This window comes from Nyctibius grandis, chromosome 3 (genome assembly GCF_013368605.1).
Source record: "Nyctibius grandis isolate bNycGra1 chromosome 3, bNycGra1.pri, whole genome shotgun sequence".
NCBI lineage: Eukaryota > Metazoa > Chordata > Aves > Nyctibiiformes > Nyctibiidae > Nyctibius > Nyctibius grandis.
The window spans coordinates 114,065,917-114,090,366 of NC_090660.1; the positions used below are offsets into that span (position 1 = coordinate 114,065,917).

The 24,450-nt window shown below is 48.7% G+C and overlaps 1 protein-coding gene across 2 annotated transcripts in view; it reads right to left on the reverse strand.

Moving 5' to 3' along the window:
• ZC3H3 (zinc finger CCCH-type containing 3) overlaps window positions 1-24,450 on the reverse strand; it is a 211,951-nt gene that overhangs the window by 100,477 nt on the left and 87,024 nt on the right. For both annotated transcript variants that reach the window (XM_068397158.1, XM_068397157.1), the window contains one exon: window positions 23,243-23,393. In XM_068397158.1, coding sequence (XP_068253259.1) covers window positions 23,243-23,393 — 151 coding nt within the window. The remainder of the gene's footprint in view (window positions 1-23,242; window positions 23,394-24,450) is intronic.

The following is a 24,450-nucleotide window of genomic DNA, read 5'->3' on the forward strand; positions in this document are numbered from 1 at the left end:
TTCTCCAGACCAAACCCCCCCAGGTCCCTCAGCTGCTCCCCATCACACTTGTGCTCCAGACCCTTCACCAGCCCCGTTGCCCTTCTCTGGCCTCGCTCCAGCCCCTCAAGTTCTTTCTTGTAGTGAGGGGCCCAAAACTGCACCCAGGATTCGAGGTGCGGCCTCACCAGTGCCGAGTACAGGGCGACGATCCCTGCCCTAGTCCTGCTGGCCACACTAGTGCTGGTACAAGCCAGGATGCTGGTGGCCTTCTTGGACACCTGGGCACACTGCTGGCTCATATTCAGCCACCATCAACCAACACCCCCAATTTCATAGAATCACAGACTGGTTTCGGTTGGGAGGGATCTTAAAGACCATCCAGTCCCAACCCCCTGCCACGGGCAGGGACACCTTCCACCAGACCAAGTTGCTCCAAGCCCCATCCAACCTGGCCTTGAACACTGCCAGGGAGGGGGCAGCCACAGCTTCTCTGGGAAACTTCATACATTATTAAACCATTTTACCCCTTAGCTGTCATCTATAAGCACACGGAAATAGCCGAGCTTTTAACGGACGGCTGATTAATGAGGCAGCCAAGTGAGACACCCGCTTGGTCTTTGCTTTCTGCACCCCACTGCTGCCAGCAGAGCATTTGCTCCGAGCGGCAGCAGTCCCCACGCGTCCGCATCCCTCTGCAAGCCCTAACCCAGGAGGTTTTTCCAATCTTTTTAGAGCACCAGGGAGAAAAAGATGGATCCATCCTTCAGTCTGAAAACAGACTAAATATTTACTTAGCCTGGAAAGAACTAAGCAGTTGAAAACGATGCTCGAGCACTTGCCAAGTGACCTCTCTGCCCCCGCAAAGCGGTTCGCTCTTTCTCGAGCCCCGAGACCTGCCCGGGCACAGCCCAATGCGGGCAGCCCAGATGCCAGCACCAGTTGGACTCGGCTCAGTGCACCACCTCACAGAGAGGCTTAAACAAAGGTATCACGATTTTACCATCACCGAGAGCTGCTGAGAAGTGATTCGGGTTATTTCTGTAGCACGGAGCTGCCATTCAGCCATGCTGCACTTCCCCCTTTCCTCCTTTTTTTGTGTTTTTTTTTTTAAATATCAACTTTCACAATGGAATCGACACAGGAAAACTTCTCGGATTGATCTGCTAAAAGGCTGGAGAATCACAGAATCACAGAATGGTTGGGGTTGGAAGGCACCTCTGGAGATCATCTAGTCCAACCCCCTGTCAAAGCAGGGTCACCCAGAGCACGTTGCACAGGGTCGTGTCCAGGTGGGTTTGAATATCTCCAGAGAAGGAGACTCCCCACCCTCCCTGGGCAGCCTGTGCCAGGGCTCTGCCACCCTCAAAGGAAAGAAGTTCCTCCTCATATTCAGATGGAACTTCCCATGTTTCAGTTTGTGCCCATTGCCCCTTGTCCTGTCGCTGGGCACCACTGAGAAGAGTCTGGCCCCATCCCCTTGACACCCACCCCTGAGGTATTTGTAAGTGTTGATAAGATCCCCCCTCAGTCTGCTCTTCTCCAGCTGAACAGCCCCAGCTCCCTCAGCCTCTCCTCATAGCAGAGATGCTCCAGTCCTCTGACCATCTCCATACCCATCCGCTGGACTCTCCCCAGTAGCTCCTTTTCTTTCCTGAACTGGGGGGCCCAGAACTGCACACAGTTACTCCAGGTGTGGCCTCACCAGGGCCGTGTAGAGGGGCAGGAGAACCTCCCTCAACCTGCTGCCCACACTCTTCCTCATGCACCCCAGGACACCATTGGCCTTTCTGGCCACAAGGGCACATTGCTGGCTCATGGGGAACCTGATGTCCACCAGAACCCCCAGGTCCTTCTCTGCAGAGCTGCTCTCCAGCAGATCAGCCCCCAAACCTGTACCGGTGCATGGGGTTATTCCTCCCAGGTGCAGGACCCTACACTTGCCTACTCTACAAAGTTACGACCCTTTGTAGCAAAAACTATGTGGGGAAAGGGGTGGGAAAAAAAAAAAAGCTCTGCTGTTACTAATCTCTTAGTAGGGTAGAAATTTAGAAATTAAATACATCACTCATTCCCACAGCTGTCACTGCCAGGTGAAAAATCGGTGACGGTGTAAATACCCAGGGCTGGAAAAAACATCCTCAAAACAGGATGCTGTTAGGAGGGATTATTAGCCTTAGAAAAACCACTTCCAAGGGTTAGAAACTGCTGCAAAACGGGTTTTAAATACGGCACGTGTGCAATTTTGAAACTATATCCCCAAGCAGATTTCATCTGGGCAGACTACTCAGTTGCTGCTGAAGCCTGGGCTACAAAGGGTGAATACTATCATATAAAATGTATATTTTTGCTGAAACCTGAGTTAGAAAAGGTGAATACTCTCCTTTTTTTTAAGCTACAGCTGACATCTGAGGCATTTGGATGGACAAAAAGAACAGCAGCACCTGAAACCTCATGGTCACATGAGATATTTTACCCTGGAGCATCCAGGAAGGAAGAAATAGATGCCCCGGGACAGAATGAGCAGCATCAAGAGGGGTTACAGGGCTTTGGAGACCTGCTCCAATTTCCAGGGTCACCACGCTCAGTCCCTGCATGACCTCAAGCAGATGTGTCCCCAAGACTGGACAATTTGGGTATCAGCCCTCTGCTTTCTTCCAGATGGCATCTGCCTTAGTTGCTCAGGGTCCATCCTAGGACCTGCACACTAATCCATAAATAACATTATAACATCCATAATTAACATTTTTCCACTAAAGCTTTCCCCATGCTTTTGTTGGAGTTAATGACGTGAGTTCAAAGTGCTTTTTCCACCTCTGTGTTGCATTTCAAGATCCTCAAAAGTGGACTCACAGAATCACAGAATCAATGAGGTTGGAAGAGCCCTCTGGGATCATCGAGTCCAACCATTGCCCTGACACCACCACGGCAACTAGACCAGGGCACTAAGTGCCATGTCCAGGCTTTTCTTAAACACATCCAGAGATGGTGACTCCACCACCTCCCTGGGCAGCCCCTTCCAATGGCTAATGACCCTTGCTGAGAAGAAATGCTTCCTAATGTCCAACCTGAACCTCCCCTGGTGAAGCTTGAGGCTGTGTCCTCTTGTCCTAGCGCTAGTTGCCTGGGAGAAGAGGCCGACTTCCACCCCGCTACAACCTCCCTTCAGGTAGTTCAGGACTCCAAGTAAACCAAGAGCAAGGACAAGTCCTGACCTACTGGCTCATATATGTGCCATCACATTTAGGGTATTTTGGAGATAATCTAGAGGAAGGGAGCGATTGCTGCCTTCTCCATGCAAAGCCCACTGCCACCCCAACACATTGTTGCAAGAGCTGCTGGGTTGAGGCTCCAGGAGCTGGCGCGTGGACCGAACCATGCAGAGGGGCAGCAAACCCTGCCAAAGCCATGGCATGGGGAGGACCATCTCAAATCTGGTGTCCCAGAACCCGAAGAAGGGTTCCCCAATGCTGGAGATGACCTCTCTGGTTGCCTGGGCACAAACTTTCACATCTCCCACCTGAGTTCCTGCACCAGATCATCCAGCCCCGACCCAAAATTGCTGATCCGCAGTTGAAAACTCTCAACTTTTAATCTGTATAAACCTCCTTGCTAAGGATGTTCTGCTTTTCTTTGATAGCTACTGTACTCTGAAAGCAAGGAGAGGCGGACACAAAAGAGGGGAAAAAAATCCCAGCTAATGAATTACCACTCATCAGCAAATCCTCTACTAACGGACTGTGCGTGTGCTCTCTGCCTATTATAAACACTAAGTAAAACATATTAGCTTAATATGCCAGGGGTGGGAGCAGCCAGTCAGCAAGACGGTACTGATGAGCAGTAGCTCGTTGAGAAGCAACGCAACCACTTGTGAGCACGTCTGCACTGTTATAGAACGTAGGCGATGCACTACGTGCACATTTTAGTCCCCCTGGGATCTTTCTACTGAGCTGGTCCAAGCTTGGGAGCTGGTAAAGCTTGTGTAGCACCACAACGTAAGTGGGAGGTGGTGGGCTTGGTGTGAAAAGCCCCAAGCGTCCTGTTACAGAATCACAGAATGGTTAAGGGTTGGAAGGGACCTCTGGAGATCATCTAGTCCAACCCCTGCCAAAGCAGGGTCACCCAGAGCACGTTGCACAGGGTCGCGTCCAGGCGGGTTTTGAATATCTCCAGAGAAGAAGACTCTCCCCCTCCCTGGGCAGCCTGTTCCAGGGCTCTGGCACCCTCAAAGGAAAGAAGTTCCTCCTCATATTCAGATGGAACTTCCCATGTTTCAGCTTGTGCCCATTGCCCCTTGTCCTGTCACTGGGCACCACTGAGAAGAGTCTGGCCCCATCCTCTTGATACCCGCCCCTAAGATATTTGTAAGCATTGATAAGATCCCCCCTCAGTCTGCTCTTCTCCAACTGAACAGCCCCAGCTCCCTCAGCCTCTCCTCGTAGCAGAGAAGCTCCAGCCCTCTGACCATCTCCGTACCCCTCCACTGGACTCTCTCCAGTAATTCCTTATCTTTCTTGAACTGGGGGGCCCAGAACTGCACACAGTTACTCCAGGTGTGGCCTCACCAGGGCAGTGTAGATGTGCAGGATAACCTCCCTTGACCTGTTGGCCACACTCTTCCTAATGCACCCCAGGACACCATGGGCCTTTCTGGCCACAAGGGCACATTGCTGGCTCATGGGGAACTTGGTGTCCACCAGAACACCCAGGTCCTTCTCCGCAGAGCTGCTCTCCAGTAGATCAGCCCCCAACCTGTACCGGTGCATGGGGTTATTCCTCCCAAGGTGCATCTCCTCTACTCTCTGCCCTGCAGTAGGACACAGCATGAAGGAAGACGTCCCTGTTCACTACAGGGCGGTTGGACTCGACGACCTTTAAAGGTCCCTTCCAACCCAAACTATTCTACGATTCTATGATTCATTCTCACAGGGAGGCAGAGGAAAGGTGGCAGGCTGGGAACAGGAAGAGGTTGCATCAACCAGGCGTTCGCAGACTCCATCACAGATCCAAAATCTCCTTGTCCCAGGCTGATGCCCACACTGCTGACCCACACCAGCCGTATCTCTTCTAGCAAGTAGCATGGACCCTTCAGAGAAGATCTGTAGAGGCAACCTGGTGCCAAGGACACAACATCCACACTACAAACCAACCTCATTTCAGCAAAAACATGTCCTTCACTTTGCTCCTGCCTCGCCTTGATGACCCAGTGCCCACCAGCAGCTGGAGAACATCCTCAAGACTGGTTTCATCTACAAGAAGTTGAGTTTGAGCCTCCAAGACTGGTCTCTGTGAAGCCACCTGACGCCCAACAACTGGAGATGTTCGGTTCAAGAGACCAACTTCGAAACATTGTCCTGACCCAGATGAAAATCCTGCTGAGGATGCAGCTGCTGCCTGATGAGGGACAATACCATGCTCTTCTACAGTGGTTTTGTACCATCACCCCTTGTTTTCAGGGGAAAAAAAATGAGAGAGAAGGAAGACCCTTCATTTATACGTTATCCAAGCTACAGACTGGTTGGCTTCCATCTCATTTCCATCCAATGTGGGCATCTCAGGCCAAGAGGGTGCATCAAGTACAACATCTCATGTGGCAGAAAGCTGGCGCCAAGCTGGGAGTTCGCGAAGGAGATGGCTCTCAGCGGACACTGGGAAAGAGCCCAGTGGTGGAAACCACCTCTTACGTATCTTTAATTTATGGGAGACATCTGCGTTTGGCTGGGTTTAAGCATTACAAAAGCAAAACTATGCCCCGATGACGCTAAACAAGAAGATGTCACTTCTGTTCTCAACTACACTCACCATTTCCGTGTCCTTTATGATCACCCTACAGCCAAAACGCAGTTTTCTGCATTTCATCCCCTAAATCCAGAGAGTGAGATGTTTGCTGGGCTACAGATCTAAAGCCACATTTCAGCAGCTAAATAAGAAGCCAGATTATCCCGATGTGCCTTACACCCACAGGAAAAAAAGGTTATTTTCCATATTACAGAATCACAGAATCAACCAGGTTGGAAGAGCCCTCTGGGATCATCGAGTCCAACCGTTGCCCTGACATCACCATGTCAACTAGACCATGGCACTAAGTGCCATGTCCAGTCTTTTCTTAGAGAGAAAAGAGATATTTCTTAGAGAGAAAAGAGAGGAAAGAGTTATTTCTGCAGAGAATGCAAGCCACTCCCCCAAATAATGTAAGGTGAAGGCTACCAGCGATACCCCACTAATTCAGAAAGGGAGGGAAAAAAAAGCAGAAATTCTCCATCTTTTCAGCCAAACTAGTCAAGTATCTCCTTTTTCTGCTCACAACCAGCACAGATCCAGCACATGATGAAGCTGCAAGATCTCCCAGCTAGAAAAGATCTGGGTTTAGGGAATGGTGGGCTCCTCAAAGAAGGATGCTCCAGGTTCCAGGGAAGGGTTGATCCAAGATCTGCCCCCTCCCTGGCCGTGTTCAAGGCCAGGTTGGATGAGGCTTGGAGCAACCTGGTCTAGTGGAAAGGTGTCCCTGCCTGTGGCAGGGGGGTTGGAACTGGATGGGCTTTAAGGTCCCTTCCAACCCAAACCAGTCTGGGATTCTATGATTCTAAGATCAACACAACACCCTGCCGAGTAAATAACCCATCATTGCCTCCCCAGGTTCAGATGTGACGGTTTTATTTTTAATAGAATCCATTCAAACCTCGACTACTCCATTAACCAAAATTAAAAAAAGAAAATCCCATTATTCTTAAGTATTTTCATATGCATTTAAAGCTGGTCGTTAACCTCTGAGTCCCGCTTTTATTTTGTTTTCATTAGTTCCTCTGAAGTAGAGCTCGATTACTGCAGCCGACCCTTCGAGGAGGAAACCTGAGCGCTTCCTCCGACGCCGGCAGCCCTGAATTGATGCAAAAGCAGCACAAAATACAACCTCACAACATGAGGTTGCCCTGGTACAGGGCAGGACTGGGGGGACTGGGAGGACTGGTGGGACAGCCCAGGCAGGGAGTGGGCTGGTGCTGGTGCAGCCCCAGGTTCGTGCTGCAAAGCTGCGCCCATCTCGAAGCTGGTGCTCAGCATGTTGGCTGGGAAGCTTGAGAGCACTCGGCTGTCAGCTCTGTTTTGGGGGAAAGCAGTAGGGGAAAAAAGAAAAAGGGAAAAAAAGGGGAAAAGGGGGAAAAAAGGGGGAAAAGGAAAGAAGGGAAAAAGGAAAAAAGGAAAAAAGAAAAAAAGAAAATTGAAAAAAGGAAGAAAGGGAAAAAGGAAAAAAGGAAAAAAGGAAATGGGAAAAGGGGAAAAAGGGGGAAAAGGAAAAAAGGGAAAAAAGAAAAAAAGGGAAAAAAGAAAAAAAGGGAAAAAAGAAAAAAAGGGAAAAAAGGGAAAAAGGGAAATGGAAAAAAGGGAAAGGGAAAAAAGGGAAAAAAGGAAACAAGGAAATGGAAAAAGTGGAAAAGGAGGAAAAAGGAAAAAGGAAAAAGAAAAAAGGAAAAAGGAAAAAGGAAAAAAGGGAAAAAGGAAAAGGGAAAAAGGGAAAAAGGAAATTAAAAAAGGCAGGAAAAAGGGAAAAGAGGAAAAAGGGAAAAGGGGAAAAAGGAAAAACAGAAAACAGAAAAAAGAAAAAAGAAAAAAGAAAAAAGAAAAAAGAAAAAAGAAAAAAGGAAAAAAGAAAAAAGAAAAGAAAAAATAAAAGAAAAAAGAAAGAAGAGAAAAAAAGAAAAAAGGAAAAAAGGAAAAAGGGAAAAAGGGAAATGGAAAAAAGGGAAAAGGAAAAAAGGGAAAAGGAAAAAAGGGAAAAAAGGAAATGGAAAAAGGGGAAAAGGGGAAAAAGGAAAAAAGGGAAAAAGGAAAAAAGGAAATTAAAAGGGGGAAAAAAGGGAAAAGAGGAAAAAGGGAAAAGGGGAAAAAGGAAATACAGAAAACAGAGAAAAAAGAGAAAAGAAAAAAGAAAGAAAAAATAAAAGAAAGAAAAAAAGAAAAAAGAAAAAAGAAAAAAGAGAAAAAAGAAAAAAGAAAAGAGAAAAAAGAAAAAAGAAAAAAGAGAAAAGAAAAAAGAAAAAGGGAAAAAAGGAAAAGGAAAAAGAAAGAGGAAAGAGGAAAAAGAAAAAGGGGAAAAATACAAAGAGAAAAAAAGAAAAGAGAAAGAACAAAAGAAGGAAAAAAGGGGGAAGGGGGTAAAGGGGAAAAGAGGGGAAAGAAGAAACAGAAAAAAGAAAAAAAAAAGAAAAAAAAGGAAAAAACCAGCTAAAAGCAAACCGAGAAGCTGCGTGTCGCCAAGTGCCCGTCTTTCTGCACGGGGGGAGCGCTGAGCGTATGAAAGATTAATCCCGAGCTTTGCCCAAAAGAGGCGACATTGTTTTTTAAAGCCTCTAAACTAGTCCCTACCAGAAACTGGATTATGCTAGGCCAGATGTCAGGGCTTCTCAGAAACAATACGGGGTTGTGTATCTCATACCATCCTCATTAAAAAGATTAAAAGTACTTCCTATAGCAAAAAAAAAATAAATATATGTATTTTCCAATGGGAACCAGAGTTTCCTCCTGCCTGTAATGTCTCCAATCCCAGCAGATGAATTTCACTTTAATGAGATGTCATTTTGGAGAATGGTTTAACATCCCTTCAAAAAAACTCTTAGCCCTAAACCTCGTAAAACCACGTCGAGATTATTAAAAGAAAATTTACCACACAGACAAAATAAAATAAAACAAAATAGAACCCGCCAATTCGCAGAATCCATGACACGGCCGTTTTTAAATGTGATGGAAAAGGCTTTCCAAGTTATCTGCTTAAACACAGGCTTTCTGTTTACTTCTCACTTTCATGTCAAATGAATTTGGGAAGAAAAAAATTGACAGGAACTTTAAGGACATTAGTCACATTTCGACTCTTTTTTTTTTCAGATTAACGCATCAAAAGCCGGGGGAGGCGAAAGGATGTTTTATCATCTTGATAAAAGAAAATTAACTCCTGGCACCCCAACCTCTACCCGTAGGGTTACAACGCTCAGGATCTTTTGCCAACACGGGAGGAGATCCAGGAGCAATCGGCACCGGGAGCAAAGGAGGCAAAATCCCACCGGAGCATCATCCAAATGAGATAATTAACTTATAAAGCTGTGCTTGAAACTCCCCGAAAAATTGAAGATTGCAGTCTGGTCCTTGCAGGCTCCCCCCAGCTTGAAGAGCAGCATCTTGCAGTCTACAACTACCTGAAGGGAGGTTGTAGCGCAGTGGGAGTCGGCCTCTTCTCCCAGGCAACTAGTGATAGGACAAGAGGACACAGCCTCAAGCTTCGCCAGGGGAGGGTCAGGTTGGACATCAAGAAGCATTTCTTCTCAGCAAGGGTCATTAGGCATTGGAAGGGGCTGCCCAGGGAGGTGGTGGAGTCACCATCTCTGGATGTGCTTAAGAAAAGCCTGGACATGGCACTTAGTGCCATGGTCTAGTTGCCATGGTGGTGTCAGGGCAATGGTTGGATGCGATGAGCCCAGAGGGCTCTTCCAGCCTCATTGATTCTGTGATTCTGTGATCTTGACCATAGCAGCAGTCCAGTTTGTGCTCCAAACTGGTCTGCAAGAGGTTGGGATCCCACCTCTTGGACCCTTTCTCCTCGCTAAAGCAAAGGTACTGACCAGTGGAAAAAGTAAATGCATGGAGGAGAGAAAACAGCCTTTGCTGAGATCTTCAAAAAAAAAAACCATCCCTGTCTGCTCACAATATACAATAACTTTGATTAAAGCTTCCCCCCATCAGACCACACGGCAATTATCAACGGTAGAAGCCTACGTCAACAGTTTTCTGCATCTTCTCTGCAACCTTCGAGATGATGCCCCAGAACCGAAGAAATATGGATTTGCTCCATCCATCACGCATTATGGCCCCAAACCTCACTCTCACCTCTCACCTCCAACCACTGACCCCCCAGGATCAGGAATGTGCTGTAATTTAACGTGCCTTCCTCTTGGAGAACCGTACAAACACCTCCAGACCCTGCATCATCTCAAAGACACGGAGAGCAGCATCTTTGCTCTCCAAAGTTCATAGAATCACAGACTGGTTTGGGTTGGAAGGGACCTTAAAGCCCATATAGTTCCAAGCCCCCTGTCATGGGCAGGGACACCTTCCACTAGACCAGGTTGCTCCAAGCCCCATCCAACCTGGCCTAGAACACTGCCAGGGAGGGGGCAGCCACATCTTCTCTGGGCAACCTGGGCCAGTGTCTCACCACCCTCACAGGAAACAATTTCTTCCTAATATCTGACCTAAATCTCCCCTCTTGCAGTTTAAAACCGTTCCCCCTCGTCCTGTCACTCCAGGCCCTTGTAAAAAGTCCCTCTCCAGCTTTCCTGTAGCCCCTTAAGGTTCTGGAAGGCTGCTAGAAGGTCTCCCCAGAACCTTCTCTTCTCCAGGCTGAACAACCCCAACTCTCTCAGCCTGTCTTCACAGGAGAGGTGCTTCAGCCCTTTGAGCATCTTCTAGTTGCTTGATGACTTCTCCTGGCGATGCTTTGAGTAAATACCTGAGAGCAGAGCCCGCTTAGCAACATGGAGAAATAATCAAGTGACATTTATTTGCCTTTAACTTCTCCTCCTTGAGATTTTGGAGGAGGTTGTTAGGGATGGAGAGAAGGATCCTGCCAGTAGAGAGCACACCGCAGGCAGAGCTGGCAATGAAAACCACTTTGACAACCCTAATTCCACCACTCTTCGCTAAACCAATGCATCTTTTGGTCTCCATCCCATAGTACATCACTGCTGGATTTGGTATTTTCACAGCTATATTAGGAATAAATAAAAAAAGGCCTCTCCAGATCAAACTAATGGTTCATGGACTCATCTGGTTTCTACAGCCACCAACTCAAGATGCTTTGAAGAAGAGGTGTGAATCCCTCCAACAGGAAACTGCAGAATGACAGGCCGGGAGATGCCTCTTACAAATGTACGTATTTAACATAATTGGAGGTAGATTCTGCTCTCAAAGTCTCATATCTCAAAATCCTGCAAACTAAACACCGTGCGGTGGTGGCTTATCAAGGTGGGTCTTGCATGCGATGCTCCAGCATTGTCCTTCTAATGATCACTGAATCACAGAATCACAGAATCAATCAGGTTGGAAGAGCCCTCTGGGATCATCGAGTCCAACCATTGCCCTGACACCACCATGGCAACTAGACCAGGGCACTAAGTGCCATGTCCAGTCTTTTCTTAAACACCTCCAGAGATGGTGACTCCACTGGGTCTTGTTTCGAAGAATTAGGCTTTTAGGATGTTTGCTGCCATCCCATGTCCCTTTTCAGAAGAAGCTGTCAACATATAGGTAATTTATAGGATCATCCTCCTTAGAGCCCCCAAAGCACAGCAGGCACAACTGGGGCTGCCTTTCCCCCTGCCCTCTCCAATTCTTGGCCAATAGGTAATTTTAAAAGGGCATCTTCATTTCCTCCCAAAGTTGGGGTTTTTAAGCAGAAGAAGGATGTTTTCCACCATCTGAATCTCCAGAAATACGCCCTGTGGTGCTTCACCCTATACAGCACTAGCTTCCCCAAGTGCTGGAAATAATTCCCCAGCAAGTCTTAAGCCGTGCTGGTGACCATAACTCTGCACCAGCAACATAGAATCACAGAATCACAGAATCAATGAGGTTGGAAGAGACCTCTGGGATCATCGAGTCCAACCGTTGCCCTGACACCACCATGGCAACTAGACCATGGCACTAAGTGCCATGTCCAGGCTTTTCTTAAACACCTCCAGAGATGGTGACTCCACCACCTCCCTGGGCAGCCCGTTCCAATGTCTAATAACCCTTTCTGAAGGGTTATTAGAACATGAACCGAGCAGAGAAGGGATTTCCCCGAACGTTGATGGGTGAGACAAGGGTTAAACTGCACCCAACAGGACCCAAATAAATTCCCCGTAGGGGCCATTCCAGCTCTGTAATTGCCAGCGCAGGCAAAGCTACTCAATGTTGGGTTGCAGGACAAGCAACGTGCATCAACGTATCTCAAACACTTCTCAACGGTTTCCAGAGATGTCACAGAAGTTGGGTGAACCCATCGCATTTCCAGAAGGGATGGACTTCCTAGGAAGCCTTAGAGTGCAACCAAAAAGCTCAGAAGTCATTGGATTACTGTGGCTTAACACGTTACCACCCATCAGCTCCGATTATGGTAAATGACTCAGTGCAGACTGAAACACTTGGGTTTAAGCTGTGCCATGGGGGCTCAGCTGCTCTGCATGGTCCCAATCTGCAACACAACAGGAGATACACAGAGAAGAGGAGACAGCTTCCCTGGAAAGTCATAGAATCATAGTGGTTGGAAAAGACCTTTAAGATCATTGAGTACAACCGTTAACTCAGCACTGCCAAGCCCACCACTAACCCATGTCCCTCAGCACCACATCTACATGGCTTTTAAATCCCTCCAGGGATGGGGACTCCACCACTGCCCTGGGCAGCCTGTGCCAGTGATTGACAACCCTTTCCAGGAAGAAATTGTCCCTGATCTTCAATCTAAACCTCCCCTGGCACAATTTGAGGCCGTTCCCCTTCATCCTATCACTTGTTACCTGGGAGAAGTGACCGACCCCCATCTCGCTACACCCTCCTTTCAGGCAGTTGTAGAGAGCGAGAAGGTCTCCCCTCAGCCTCCTTTTCTCCAGGCTAAACAACCCCAGGTCCCTCAGCCGATCCTCATCACACTAGACCCTTCACCAGCTTCGTTGCCCTTCTCTGAACTCGCTCCAGCACCTGAATGTCTTTCTTGTAGTGAGTCACATGGATATGTTCTACCACCACACAAAAGAGAGGATATGTTGAGTTTTCATGTTCATGCCATACAACTAGTCTTCACGGCAAGCCAACCATACAGTTCTGCGTTCTACAGGAATTAGACACAGCAACTGATCTGGGAAAGCTCTGCTGCCACGCACCCACTGGGGTACACATGACTCTGTCTTGCAACCCAAGACTTTAGTTCAACCATGTCTCCCTTCCCCACAGGTTTAGGCAGAAAGACTTGATTTATACGCTGATAGCACACCAATACCAGTACCTGCAGCTCCACTTGCCCCAGTCAGACATGGAAAATACTCCACCACAGAGAGGGAAGCTGAGTGTCCTTCCTGACCAGACAATACCATTGTCTCAAAGAGATGAAACTACCTATTTCACTTCTGCAAGGAAACATGTAACAGGACTCAAGACATCAGCAAAATAGGATCACGTAGGAAGGAAAATCTGAAAGGCTTCCCTGGGAGGGGGATGGCAGGGGCTGCATGAAATTAGCTCAGCACCCCAGCATGGGACTTGCGGGAAAAGCCAATGATGGTGCTGCATGGAGGAAGAGAGCAAGCATGGGGACAGAGCTGGAGAATGGTGGCCTCCACACAGCCTCAGCAGATCCCTCACTGGTCAGCAGAAGCCAGAGAGGCAGCATCAGACGGCCCCACCATTGGAAGTGTTCAAGGCCAGGTTGGATGGGGCTTTGAGCAACCTGATCTAGTGGAAGATGTCCCTGTCCATGGCAGGGGGCTTGGACTAGATGATCTTCAAAGGTCCCTTCTGACCCAAACCATTCTATGATCCTATGAACTAGGTGATGAGTTGGGCTGACTGGCTGGCGACAGATACTTGAAAACCATCAGTAAGAGAGCAAAAAGAAATTGGAAACCTAAAACTCACCCACCATGAAGGAAAGAAAGGGATGAGACAAGGAGGTCGGTGTGTCCAAGCAACCCAGAACACAGCATCCCAGCCTGCTGAAAAGACATTGACTGTCCGAGACATTGGTTTCTCCTCCTCTTGGGTGCTTGGTCATGTGTCCCTTTCCCTGGAGAAGTGGCACTTGCACCCACTGTTTCACAGCCTGCATCACCCGCTTTACCTTTCCGCCCAAAATGCTCAAGGTTATGGAGGGGAACGGGTGGTGAGGACCCAGCTAAGCCCAGAAGACTCTCATTTCCATCTTAGACCGTTCAAAATGCTCCAGGCCAAAGAACAGAATGAAAAGAAGAAAACAAAACTAAACCACACAAGCTTATCCTCTGCTGACAAGTCTTTTCTACTGAGCAGGCACTTCTCTGACAAATGTTGTATTATCTTGTTCTTTACTTATTTATAGTGCTGTCCATCAAGAGGAGCTGCAAAGTTTTCTGAAGGAAATATCTGAGCTTCTCCATCAGTGCCCGACTATATTTGCAGACAGATGACTTTTAAACACATGCATCAGTTGTTTTAGAATAAAACTCTTCAAAGTGGGTCAATGTTTAACTCGCCCATCGCGGGGGTCTATAAACACAGAATCACAAAATCACAGAATCAATGAGGTTGGAAGAGACCTCTGGGATCATCGAGTCCAACCATTGCCCTGACACCACCATGGCAACTAGACCAGGGCACTAAGTGCCATGTCCAGGCTTTTCTTAAACACCTCCAGAGATGGTGACTCCACCACCTCCATGGGCAGCCCCTTCCAATGGCTAATGACCCTTGCTGAGAAGAAATGCTTCCTAAAACAACATCAAACACAACATCAGCCACTTCGCACAGGTCTCCCTGTTCCCAAAAATGTGTCTTAAAGTGGCTCTGTATCTCCATGAGAGGGTGAGCTGGGGTCTCCTGAAGGCATTGGTGCACCCTCCTTCTCCCAGCCAATGCTCTCCGTTGCTCTTGGCACAGTTCCTGGCTGAGTCCATCACAGGAGTGTCGTCCACCATACAGGGGCATGGACATTTCCCACCGCTGCCTAGGGATGGATGCTCAATGACATTTGGGCTTGTCCCATTTGCCCTGCTCCACTTGCAAGAAGACTGTCCCTTCAGTGGAGCACGTGGCCTTGCAAGGGGGGATATCTGCAACAGCTGAGGGCATCCTCATGCCGTTATCTTCATCTGCTCCCTCCAGCCAAGGTGCATCGGGGTGCAGGATCCCAGCCACAATGGCAGACGCCCTACCTACCTTTCTAGCAGTTTCCACAATCCTACAGCACCCTCAACCCCAGAAGGCTTCTGCTGCCTCTGGGCAAGATCTATGAAACAGGGATATAGAATCATAGAATGGTTTGGGTTGGAAGGGACCTTAAAGATCATCTGGTTCCAACCCCCATGCCACAGGCAGGGACACCTTCCACCAGACCAGGTTGCTCAAAGCCCCATCCAACCTGGTCTTGCACAATGCCAGGGAGGGGGCAGCCACAGCTCCTCTGGGCAACCTGGGCCAGGGTCTCACCACCCTCACAACAAAGAATTGCTTCCTCACATCTCATCTCAATCTCCCCTCTTGCAGTTTAAAACCATTCCCCCTCGTCCTGTCACTCCAGGCCCTTGTAAAAAGTCCCTCTCCCGCTTTCCTGTAGCCCCTTCAGGTACTGGAAGGTGCTAGAAGGTCTCCCTGGAGCCTTCTCTTCTCCAGGCTGAACAACCCCAACTCTCTCAGCCTGTCTCCAGAGCAGAGGGGCTCCAGCCCTCTGAGCCTCTCCGTGGCCTCCTCTGGACTCGCTCCAACAGCTCCGTGTCCTTCTTCTGTTGGGCCCCAGAGCTGGACGCAGCACTGCAGGGGGGTCTCCCAAGAGCGGAGCAGAGGGGCAGAATCCCCTCCCTCGCCCTGCTGGCCACGCTGCTGGGGATGCAGCCCAGGACACGGGTGGCTTTGGGCTGCCAGCACACACTGTCCTGGTTTAGTGGTGGCCACATCTGCTGACACCACGTGAACCACGGGAAAGAGGCTGGAAGCAGGAGCAGCACCGTCGCCGTCACTCAGCGCGTCGCTTCATCCGTCGCAACTCCTCCGTGGGAAGTTGCTCAGCCCTCTCCCGGCGGCGGAATCCCCCCCCCCGATTTCAAGCAACGACCAACCACGTCAACAGGAGCAAAAGAAATTTAAGGCAAGCAAATCCCAGCCCTTCTGAGCCGCGCTCCTGCAAAGCAGCGGGAGATAAGGGGGAGGAGTGAAAAGGAGAATCAATAAATCTTAACCTCATTCACAATGATCTGGAGCTCTTATTAAGTAAATTAATTTAAGTTAATTTAACTCGATCATGACTCCCGATCACAGTGATTTAGTGAGGGGGAAATTGCATTAGGAAAGGCCACACTCGCTAGACAGAAGAACGGAAGAAAATTAGATCCACTTAGCAATGTGAATTAATATGGAAATAGCAGGTGTAAATTTAACCTTATCAAGAGAGTGAAAATTATCTTCATAAATTTGGAGAAATAGCCCCCAAGTTGCTTATAAATCTATTTAAAACAAAAATATTACAAAAAGTGGAGTAAAATTAATTTAAAATATACTCCTATCTATCGCCTCTAAGAAAAGTCAGTGGCAGGGCGAAGTTTAATGCAACCGAGCAATAAGGGGAGAACGCAACTCATCACCGAGGGATTAGCACTGGTTGCCTCCAGACCTGCAGCGACTGCTCTTGGCACTCATTTCGCAAAGCCACGTCCTTCTTCACCTCAGCCTGCTGATTTGGGAGAATTTGTTGACAAAAAAGGATGCCCCAGCAAGGTTTCTTGTTGCAGAAAACCCAAAAAGGGAGGGGGAAATTCCTAAAACATCTTTAGTGACACCAAGTTCACAAGATGGACAAGAAGAGAGTTCCTGCCTAAAGTTTATTAAGGCTGAAGGAACTGGGGGTGTTTAGTTTGCAGAAGAGGAGGCTGAGGGGAGACCTTCTCGCCCTCTACAACTACCTGATAGGAGGTTGTGGTGAGGTGGGGGTTGGTCTCTTCTCCCAGGTAACCAACGATAGGACGAGAGGAAACAGCCTCAAGTAGAGCCAGGGGAGGTTTAGATTGGAGATCAGGGACAATTTCTTCACTGAAAGAGTCATTAGGCATTGGAACAGGCTGCCCAGGGAGGTGGTGGAGTCACCATTCCTGGAGGTGTTCAAAAAACGTCTAGATGTGGCGCTTCAGGACATGGTTTAGCGGGCATGGTGGCATTGGGTTGATGGTTGGACTTGATGACCTTTTAGGTCTTTTCCAACCTTAACAATTCTATGATTCTATGATTCTAAGGCAGCGTATTAAATCTGAAAAGATCAGTGCCCGCATAAAACCCTTGCACATCACTTTTGGACCCCCCAAAACTTGAATTTCAGAGTAAGAACTTCCCCTTAGCGTCAGCTAGAAAACAATTTGGGGGTAGCACTTGACTGAGTCACCATCACCATCTGAGTCACCATCTGAGTCACTGAGTCACCATCTCTGGAGGGGTTTAAGAAAAGACTGGCCATGGCACTTAGTGCCATGGTCTAGTTGCCATGGTGGTGTCAGGACAATGGTTGGACTCGATGAGCCCAGAGGGCTCTTCCAACCTGATTGATTCTGTGATTCTGTGACCGCAGCACCAGCAGCCTTTTCACGTCACACTCCTGGCTTACGGTGAAAAGGACATTAAAAAGCAAAGCAAAGCAGCAACAAAGCAGCTCCTGGCTCATTCCTCGTTACACGTCCAAGACGATGCTACAAACAACGGAATAAAAAACAAAACCAACATAAAAATTATAGAAGCATTTGCCATGTGCTTCCTCCAGACAGTCCACATGATTGATCACCCACAATGAAGGTAATAGGGAGACTGAGTAAGAGATTTATTGCTTCTTTAAAACGTAATTCTTTTAATTTGCTGATGGCATTTTATCAAGATTTGTCTCAAACAGCCGTAAGATCTAAACTACATCATTTAATGAAGTCAAAGATTAATATGGGTAAAATTATTCTACAAGTGGGAGCTCCCAGCCAATCGCAGCAGCAAAAGCAGGTCGCTCCTCCACGACATCAATGCTCGGCTGGCCAAGACCCATCACCCAGCAGCCAGCGACTCTTGCTCTAACCCTTCCTGAAGCCCCTACTTGAAGCTCCTGCCCTCCCCAGCTCTCACCGTGGATCCTCCATCCATCAGCCACTCAGACCTGGAGTAACAAGATGGGGGGGAAGAACCTGAGGTTGTGGAGGTGCTGGAGCGATTCCAAAGAAGGGCAACGAAGCTGGTGAAGGGTCTGGGGAACAAGTCTCATGAGGAGCAGCTGAGGGAACTGGGGGTGTTTAGCCTGGAGAAAAGGAGGCTGAGGGGAGACCTTATTGTTCTCTACAACTACCTGAAAGGAGGGTGTAGCAAGGTGGGGGTCGGCCTCTTCTCCCAGGTAACAAGTGATAGGATGAAGGGGAACGGCCTCAAGTTGTGCCAGGGGAGGTTTAGATTGGAGATCAGGGACAATTTCTTCACGGAAAGGGTTGTCAAGCACTGGAACAGGCTGCCCAGGGCAGTGGTGGAGTCCACATCCCTGGACGGATTTAAAAGCCGTGTAGATGTGGTGCTGAGGGACATGGGTTAGTGGTGGCCTTGGCAGTGCTGGGTTAACGGTTGGACTTGATGATCTTAAATGTCCTTCCAACCAAAATGGTTCTATGCAGAAGTACAGCTCAGTCCAAGGTCTATGTTCTAACCTGAGCCGAACAGTCAAAGCATGAGGTTTTTTTCTATTAACTAAGGCTGAAGTTCATAGAATCATCGAATGGTTTGGGTTGGAAGGGACCTTTGAAGGTCATCTAGTCCAACCCACCTGCCATGGGCAGGGACATCTCCCACTAGACCAGGTTGCTCCAAGCCCCATCCAACCTGGCCTTGAACACTGCCAGGGAGGGGGCAGCCACAGCTTCTCTGGGCAACCAAAGCTTCTCTGGGCAACCAAGTTAGACATCTGTTACAGCACCGGCTTAAACACGTCATCTGCACTTCATTACGGGGCAGCAGATTAAATTTGATATGGCTACGAGAAGCCCCTCTCCCCTCCCTTACCCCACTGCCCAAATGGATTTCGTGTGTCAGGCTTGTACATCAATGGGATGCTAATTTTGGGCAATGTCATGTCATAGTATGACACGATGATTCTCGCTATAAAGAGCATCAAGTGGCAAAAACATCATCATGTTTCACCAGCTGGGAAAGCAATTGCAGAACCGAATCCACCAACGGAGTACTGACCTACGAGGAACAGCTCAGGGAGCTGGGGTTGTTTAGCCTGGAGAAGAGGAGGCTCAGAGGTGACCTTAGTGCAGTCTACAACTACCTGAAGGGAGGTTGTAGTGAAGTGGGAGTCGGCCTCTTCTCCCAGGCAACCAGCGATAGGACAAGAGGACACAGCCTCAAGCTTCGCCAGGGGAGGTTCAGGTTGGACATTAGGAAGCATTTCTTCTCAGCAAGGGTCATTAGATATTGGAAGGGGCTGCCCAGGGAGGTGGTGGAGTCACCATCTCTGGAGGTGTTTAAGAAAAGACTAGCCATGGCACTTAGTGCCATGGTCTAGTTGCCATGGTGGTGTCAGGGAAATGGTTGGACTCGATGATCCCAGAGGGCTCTTCCAACCTGGTTGATTCTGTGATTCTATGCAACGGAGGTACAAGATGCAAATTCCCCTCCCAAGAATAAAATCAGGATGACTACGGAGCAGGGTGAGCCTTGCCTGGCTCACGTTTTCTCTTTCAAGGTCCCAGCTGAGGTGCCTTAACTGCGGAGAGACACTAAAGCAGCAGTTTTGCCCAAATCCCTCACAGAATATTTCACCATCACAAAAACTAGAAACAAAAATCACTCTTTTCTCTGATAAGCGGGCAGGATTTGCAGCAAGGGCAGTGATGGAGGGAGAAAGGTCGTCTGAATATGATTCTCTGTACCAGGAACAGAAAGCAGGAGCTTTTTCCACCTAAATAAAAGGAGTAAAATTTGCTCAAATCAGCTGGTAAAGGATTAAATAAGCAGCAAACTGAGCCAGGCACGGGAAAGGGCAAGATGCAGGTTGATGTGGATATAAATGCGCTAATTAGGGGCCACGAAGATGCTCCGAGGGCTGGAGCCCCTCTGCTCTGGACACAGGCTGAGAGAGTTGGGGCTGTTCAGCCTGGAGAAGAGAAGGCTCCAGGGAGGCCTTCTAGCACCTTCCAGTACCTGAAGGGGCTACAGGAAAGCAGGAGAGGGGCTTTTACAAGGGCATGGAGTGACAGGACGAGGGGGAACAGTTTTAAACTGAAAGAGGGAAGATTGAGATGAGATGTGAGGAAGCAATTCTTTGCTGTGAGGGTGGTGAGAGCCTGGCCCAGGTTGCCCAGAGAAGCTGTGGCTGCCCCCTCCCTGGCAGTGTTCAAGACCAGGTTGGATGGGGCTTGGAGCAACCTGGTCTGGTGGAAGGTGTCCCTGCCCATGGCAGGGGGTTGGAACTAGACGATCTCTAAGGTCCCTTCCAACCCAAACCAGTCTGTGATTCTAATTCGAGTAGCACACCAGTGCCTGTAGCTACAGGAGTGACCAGAACCAGAGTCAGCATTACACCAACACTGCAGGAGGAAACAGGAGATTAAAAGCCACGAGAAACAAATCTTCATTTGCACGCAAAATACCAGGCGCCGTAATTACCAGCAGCAAATTATGAACCTCTAAGAGCCAAGACAATTTAAGATTTTACTGTAACATACTTGTACGTTCACAATGCAAAAGCCGCACTTTGAAAAATTAATAATAATATTTTTAAAAAGCTGCTTTTGGGGCCAAAGAAGAAACACGACAATTATTCATTTGATGGTTTGGCTTTCTGTCATAGCCTGTGAGCAGTGAGACAGCAAGAACTCTCGGTGGCAGGTAAGATACACACACTCACTGCCTTGATTCAACAAAAAAGCAGCATGAGGGAGCAAGAAAAAGAAGATCTGGTTTGTTTGTGGCGAGGGAAATGCAAGAAGCTGGCCCCAGGACATGCAAATGGAGGTGGCACCTACAAGCAGAGCAGTAATTACACCAGAGGAGGCAAACCAGCCGCTTTTGGGAGGTAGTAAGAGGAGACATGAGGATGTCAGGACTGGATAAATGGGCATGATGTGCGGGTGGGAAGGTATCGAAGGCAAAAGTAGAAGGTGAAGCAAAAGGAGAAGGTGGTGAAGGTAAGATTGACTGCAGAAAATGTGGGTGGAAATCAGCTGTTAGCCCTAAAGGATCCCACAGTTTCCGTATCCATCAATCAATGAGGTTGGAAGAGACCTCTGGGATCATCCATGGAATAATCTTTGGGTTTGTTTTTTTTTTCCCAGCTTTTATCTTCTGGCAAGAAGTCATGCTATTATACGTGGACAAGTGACGCGCATCTCCCATTACGGGCTCTTGCTGGGAATTAACTATCAGCCTGGAGGCAGTTCAGCCGCTCGAGAGCTGGTCCCATCCACAGCAAAATGTTGGAGCGAGTCCAGAGGAGGGCGACCAAGCTGGTGAAGGGTCTGGAGGTTATGACCTACAAGGAACGGCTGAGGGACATGGGGGTGTTCAGCCTGGAGTAGAGAAGGCTCAGAGGTGACCTTATTGCAGTCTACAACTACCTGAAGGGAGGTTGTAGCGGAGTGGGAGTCGACCTCTTCTCCCAGGCAAGTAGTGATAGGACAAGAGGACACAGCCTCAAGTTTCGCCAGGGGAGGTTCAGGTTGGACATCAGGAAGCATTTCTTCTCAGAAAGGGTCATTAGCCATTGGAAGGGGCTGCCCAGGGAGGTGGTGGAGTCACCATCTCTGGAGGGGTTTAAGAAAAGCCTGGCCATGGCACTTAGTGCCCTGGTCTAGTTGCCATGGTGGTGTCAGGGCAATGGTTGGGCTCGATGATCCCAGAGGTCTCTTCCAACCTGACTGATTCTGTGATCCTGTGATCTTGGGGCCAGTGCTCTTCAATATCTTCATTAATGATTTGGACGCAGGTCCTGAAGGACTACTATCCAAGTTGGCTGATGACACAAAATTGGGAGGAGCTCTAGACACTCCTGAGGGCAGAGAGGCCCTGCAGAGAGACCTAGATAAATTAGAAAGGTGGGCGATCACCAAGCACATGAAGCTTAAGAAGGGAAAGTGCCGGACTTTGCACCTGGGACATGGCAACCCTGGATGTACATACACACTGGGGAACGAGAGGCTGGAGAGCAGCCCCACGGAAAGGGATCGGGGGGTTCTGGTCTACAGCAAGTTGAACATGAGTCAACAGTGTGCCCTGGCAGCCAAGAGGGCCAATTGTGTCCTGGGGTGCATCAAGCATAGTATTGCTAGCCGGTCGAGGGAGGTGATTGTCCCGCTCTACTCTGCACTGGTGCGGCCTCACCTTGAGTACTCTGTGTAGTTTTGGGTGCCACAGTATAAAAAGGACATGAAGATACTAGAGAGTGTCCAGAAGAGAGCCACAAAGATGGTGAAGGGTTTAGAGGGGAATCTGTACAAGGAGAGGCTGAAGTCACTGGGTCTGTTCAGCCTGGAGAAGAGAAGGCTGAGGGGAGATCTCATTGTGGTCTACAACTTCCTCACAAGGGGAAGTGGAGGAGTAGGCGTTGACCTCTTCACCCTGGCAACCAGTGACAGAACTCGAGGGAATGGCAGGAAGATATGCCAGGGGAGGTTTAGGTGGGATATTAGGAAAAGGTTCTTCACCCAGAGGGTGGTGGAGCACTGGAACAGGCTCCCCAGGGAAGCAGTCATGGTGCCAAGCCTTACAGCATTCAAGAAGCATTTGGACAATGCCCTCAGACACATGGTGTGAATTCTGGGGTTGTCCTGTGCTGGGACAGGAGTTGGACTCGATGATCCTTGTGGGTCCCTTCCAACTCAGGACATTCTATGATTCTATGATTTAGAAAGACACAGACTCAAGGGTACAGCACCGTCCTTTGGTGACACCCTTCTTCAGACGGGTGCTGGCACGTCGAATTCTTTCCTACAGGGCCAGGCTGATGCTCCACCCATCCAGATAACCCAGGTAGAAGCAAGTTTGTGCCTGCATCTACCTCTTGGTGTAGGTTTGGGACATCTGCCTCCAACACGCTTTCAATAAGCTCCTCCATAGCACCAACGTGCACGCTAATGTTACACAGCAGAGGGCAGGTCTAGCCTCATTAACAGGCGTGACCATGCCTAATTAACAGGCCACGTCTATCTCTAAACCAAGCAGTGAGTTTACTTAGGACTGATATAGATCTGTGTGCGTTTATTCATCTTCCTAACAGCTTATTTAACTGCTTCATGGAAACAATTAATTCAAAGAGGGAATAAATATGAAGCCACAGATTGCTGCAAGCTGTTGGCTGCCGACTCGGGCTAACGTGATTACTAACACGATTTTACACTTTAAGTCAATAAACTCTGCGTAGAAGCAGCTAAACAAATAGAGAAATTAAGCGACGAACACGCAACGGTAATAACACGGAGCCAACGTGGGAGCTCCCTCGGCTCCCGCGTCTCAACCAGCTGCATTCAAGGGATGGAAGGATTACCTGGACGTCACAGGGCGTTTCGTCTTCCAGTTGGGAACGGGGCTGCTGAAGGATGATAAGGTTGGAGTCACCACGTTCCTCTTCACTATCCTGTAGCGCGTCTTTATCACCTTGTTGGCTGGGGGGCTCCGTACGAAGTGGAAGTTGGCTCCTACGAGAAAGCAAATGGAAAGAGGAGCTTGAAATTCAGGTGTGCATGGGACAGAAGGGACCTCACCAACCTCACCTACACTCAACTCTTTAGCACCTGCAAAAGGGGCAAAAGAGCCCTGGGGTGAATCAGGCATGGGACCACCACGGTTGATGGTAACAAAAAGGTTCTGATGGACTTGGGGGTGTTTGGCTTCACCAGCCTGGCAGCAAAACTCTACCGGGTGAATCACAGAATCACAGAATCAACCAGGTTGGAAGAGCCCTCTGGGATCATCGAGTCCAACCGTTGCCCTGACACCACCATGGCAACTAGACCAGGGCACTAAGTGCCATGGCCAGGCTTTTCTTAAACACCTCCAGAGATGGTGACTCCACCACCTCCCTGGGCAGCCCCTTCCAATGGCTAATAACCCCTTCTGAAAAGAAATTCTTCCTAATGTCCAACCTGAACCTCCCCTGGCCAAGCTTGAGGCTGTGTCCTCTTGTCCTATCGCTGGTTGCCTGGGAGAAGATGCCGACTCCCACCCCGCTACAACCTCCCTTCAGGTAGTTGTGCACTAAGGTCACCTCGGAGCCTCCTCTTCTCCAGGCTAAACACCCCCAGCTCCCTCAGCCGTTCCTCATAGGTCAGACCCTCCAGACCCTTCACCAGCTTGGTCGCCCTCCTCTGCACTCGCTCCAACACCTCAACATCTTTCTTGAAGTGCAGGGCCCAGAACTGGACACAGGATTCAAGGTGCAGCCTCACCAGTGCCCAGTACAGAGGGACGTGCTCACCGACAATACCTTAATCCCCGACGTCTGGCAGGGGGGTTGGAACTAGATGATCTTTAAGGTCCCTTCCAACCCAAACCATTCTATGATTCTATGATCTACACTGGAAACAGATTTACCCATTTAATCATTCCCATTTTCATCATATTTTGCTGGATGATCTACAGGCTGGTTTATTGTGTTGAATGTTTCGTGCAATTAACAGTTCTATGTTTGACTCTGGTTTTCCTCCACTCGATAGCTGGCAATTTTTTTCGCGGCTTTAAGGAATGCATCTAATT